This window comes from Coenobita brevimanus, chromosome 13, assembly GCF_032717465.1.
Source record: "Coenobita brevimanus isolate Jiangsu-jjx chromosome 13, ASM3271746v2, whole genome shotgun sequence".
NCBI lineage: Eukaryota > Metazoa > Arthropoda > Malacostraca > Decapoda > Coenobitidae > Coenobita > Coenobita brevimanus.
This window is the reverse complement of record NC_136966.1, coordinates 57,625,630-57,628,129: the sequence shown is the minus strand read 5'-3', so window position 1 is coordinate 57,628,129 and position 2,500 is coordinate 57,625,630. Positions and strand designations below refer to the sequence as shown.

The window sequence follows — 2,500 nt, the reverse complement described above, 5'->3', positions numbered from 1 at the left end:
TACACCTTAGCGTTCTGTTATCTATATTAATTATCGATATACTTTGCATCAGTAACACGTAAGACGATTCTGAGGTAGAGTAAATCGCTTAGGAAGAGGTGTTAGGGCATCCAGATATTACACACCCGAGCACAGCACTACAAAAAATGTACATCAGTTACTTTCAGAATTTATTTGAGTAGTGTAATTAAAGTTGTAATTAGTGCGTTTAATTAGCAAGGGAGAGTTATCAGTAATTGTATTGGCCTTACGGGGAAAATATAAATGCTAATCGTGTTTGTCTAGGGGAGGCGTGTGGCCTTGAAGAGCGGCTGTGTGTGTGTGTGTGTGTGTGTGTGTGTGTGTGTGTGTGTGTGTGTGTGTGTGTGTGTGCGCGCGCTGTAAACCAGAATTGTCTACTTGGTTAGGGATTGTTAGATTAGGTTAGATTGTTTGTGTGTGTGTGTGTGTGTGTGTGTGTGTGTGTGTGTGTGTGTGTGTTTTACCATTTATATTTCTTTTAATTAATTTTTTCTTTTTTTCATTTTCCTTTCAGTGGTGGCAGCAGGACGGGGAGGTGGAGGCGCTGAGTTGGACTCCTCCGAAGTGGATTATATACCTAAAGTCCACACCACCACCTCCAGCCCCTCCACCACACCCTTCCACCTCCCCCCGGGTTACATAGAGGAGATCCTGCGCTCCCACGTCCCTCCTCACCACACCCCACCACACTACCACACGCCCAACCACACAGACCACCAGTACTACGCCGGGCACAGCCACCACTACCACAACTACCACACACTGCAGTCGGACTATGTAAGTGGTTTGTCATTACAGCAACACGAGTTACAAGAAGGGTACCTGGCCGCGCCTAGTCCAAGCTACGATTACAAAGGCCAGCGGTACAAGGACAAGGTGTACTACGGCCAGGAGCATTACAGACAGAGGTACAAAAATTACAGAAGCCGTAGTGGAGAGATAACGATAAAGGAATACAGTGATAAGACGCAGGAGTCGAATATTTATACCTATGGCTCAGAAGACCTAGAAACACACCATCCCAGCGCTCAGGAAAACGCACAGACACGCAGCACTCAAACACACAACACACACACCTTCCCACACCCTCCCCGCGATGGCCAAACACACACACAGCACCACACATCACAGGAAGGCGCAAAAACACACACACCAACCACCCAGCGCCAGAAAAACGTACACGGGGAGCAAAAAACGCACACCACACACTCCTATCCACCCACATCGCAGAAGAGGCTGGAACCATCTCAGTATACGTGGGGTTACTGGCTGGAGGGAGAGGAAGATGGGGTGGAGGAGTATCTGGAGGGAAGAGGAGGGGAGGAATACGAGGAGAAGAAGGAGGAGGAAGAGGAGGGAAAAGGAGACAGTACCGGGCCCAGGTTCGATCGGTCCCTCCCTCGCAAGGTGATCGTTCAGGCGGGCAGGACGGCCGTTCTTACCTGCAGAGTCCTCAATAACAAGGAAAAGGCGGTAAGTTTGAAAGGAGCTAGTGTTCTTGATGTTATTTTTGTTATTTTAGTGGGGTTAGGTTATTTAAAGATATTTTCTATTTTCGGGGGGCCTTCTGTGATTTTTAATTTTTTACGTGTTATTTATTTCACGTGCTATCAACAGTATTACTTAGAATACACCCGAGTAGAATAAATCGCTTAGGAAGAGTTGTTGCGGTCTCTAATATATACTCTGAAGAATTCCCATATATATTTCTAAAAGTTGTGTTATTGGAGGTGTTATAAAAATGTTCTCGTGTTCTGTCTGATGTTATATATTATTTAATTTGTTTTTGATGGTGCTCCATTTTCTTTCTAAGGTGTTGTTCGTGTAATATAATGTGTTCTCTAATTTAAAGGTGTAATTACAGGTGTGTATCAGGTGTACCAGTGTGTTTCTGTTTTTTTATGTATGTATTTGTTTTTTTTTTCTTTGACTGGTCTCATATAATGATTTTAATAATTTTTGCATCATTTACCGTTTTCTTTTGTGTTCGTGTGTGTGTGTGTGTGTGTGTGTGTGTGTGTGTGTGTGTGTGTGAGAGAGAGAGAGAGAGAGAGAGAGAGAGAGACCTTCACGTGGTAGCCCTGATATAACTGGGCGGCTCCACTGCCCCCGAAAGGAGGATGGTGGACCAGAGGAGGAGAGCCTCAGCCTGCAGTCCACCGGGTTCACGTGATAGGAGCGTATTTTCCACTACCATGACTCTACCATTGATTACCATAACGCTACCATCCACTACCATGACCCCACCATCAACTACCATATTACCATCCACTACCATACTACCATCCACTACCATGACCCCACCATCCTCTACCATACTACCATTCACTACCATGACCGCACCATCCACTGCCATACATCGATTCACTACGATACTACCACCATCCACTACCATATACCACCATCCACTACCATACCACCATCCACTACCATACTACCATCCATTACCATTCAACATTTTCAAGGCAGCTCACGTTCC

General features: G+C 45.4%; 1 protein-coding gene across 1 annotated transcript in view; it reads left to right on the top strand.

The window, feature by feature from the left end:
* LOC145415968 (uncharacterized) overlaps positions 1–2,500 on the top strand; it is a 112,744-nt gene that overhangs the window by 86,855 nt on the left and 23,389 nt on the right. The window contains exons 4-6 of the mRNA XM_080285074.1: positions 536–627; positions 820–929; positions 1,392–1,494. Of these exons, the coding sequence (XP_080141200.1) occupies positions 536–627; positions 820–929; positions 1,392–1,494 (305 nt within the window). The remainder of the gene's footprint in view (positions 1–535; positions 628–819; positions 930–1,391; positions 1,495–2,500) is intronic.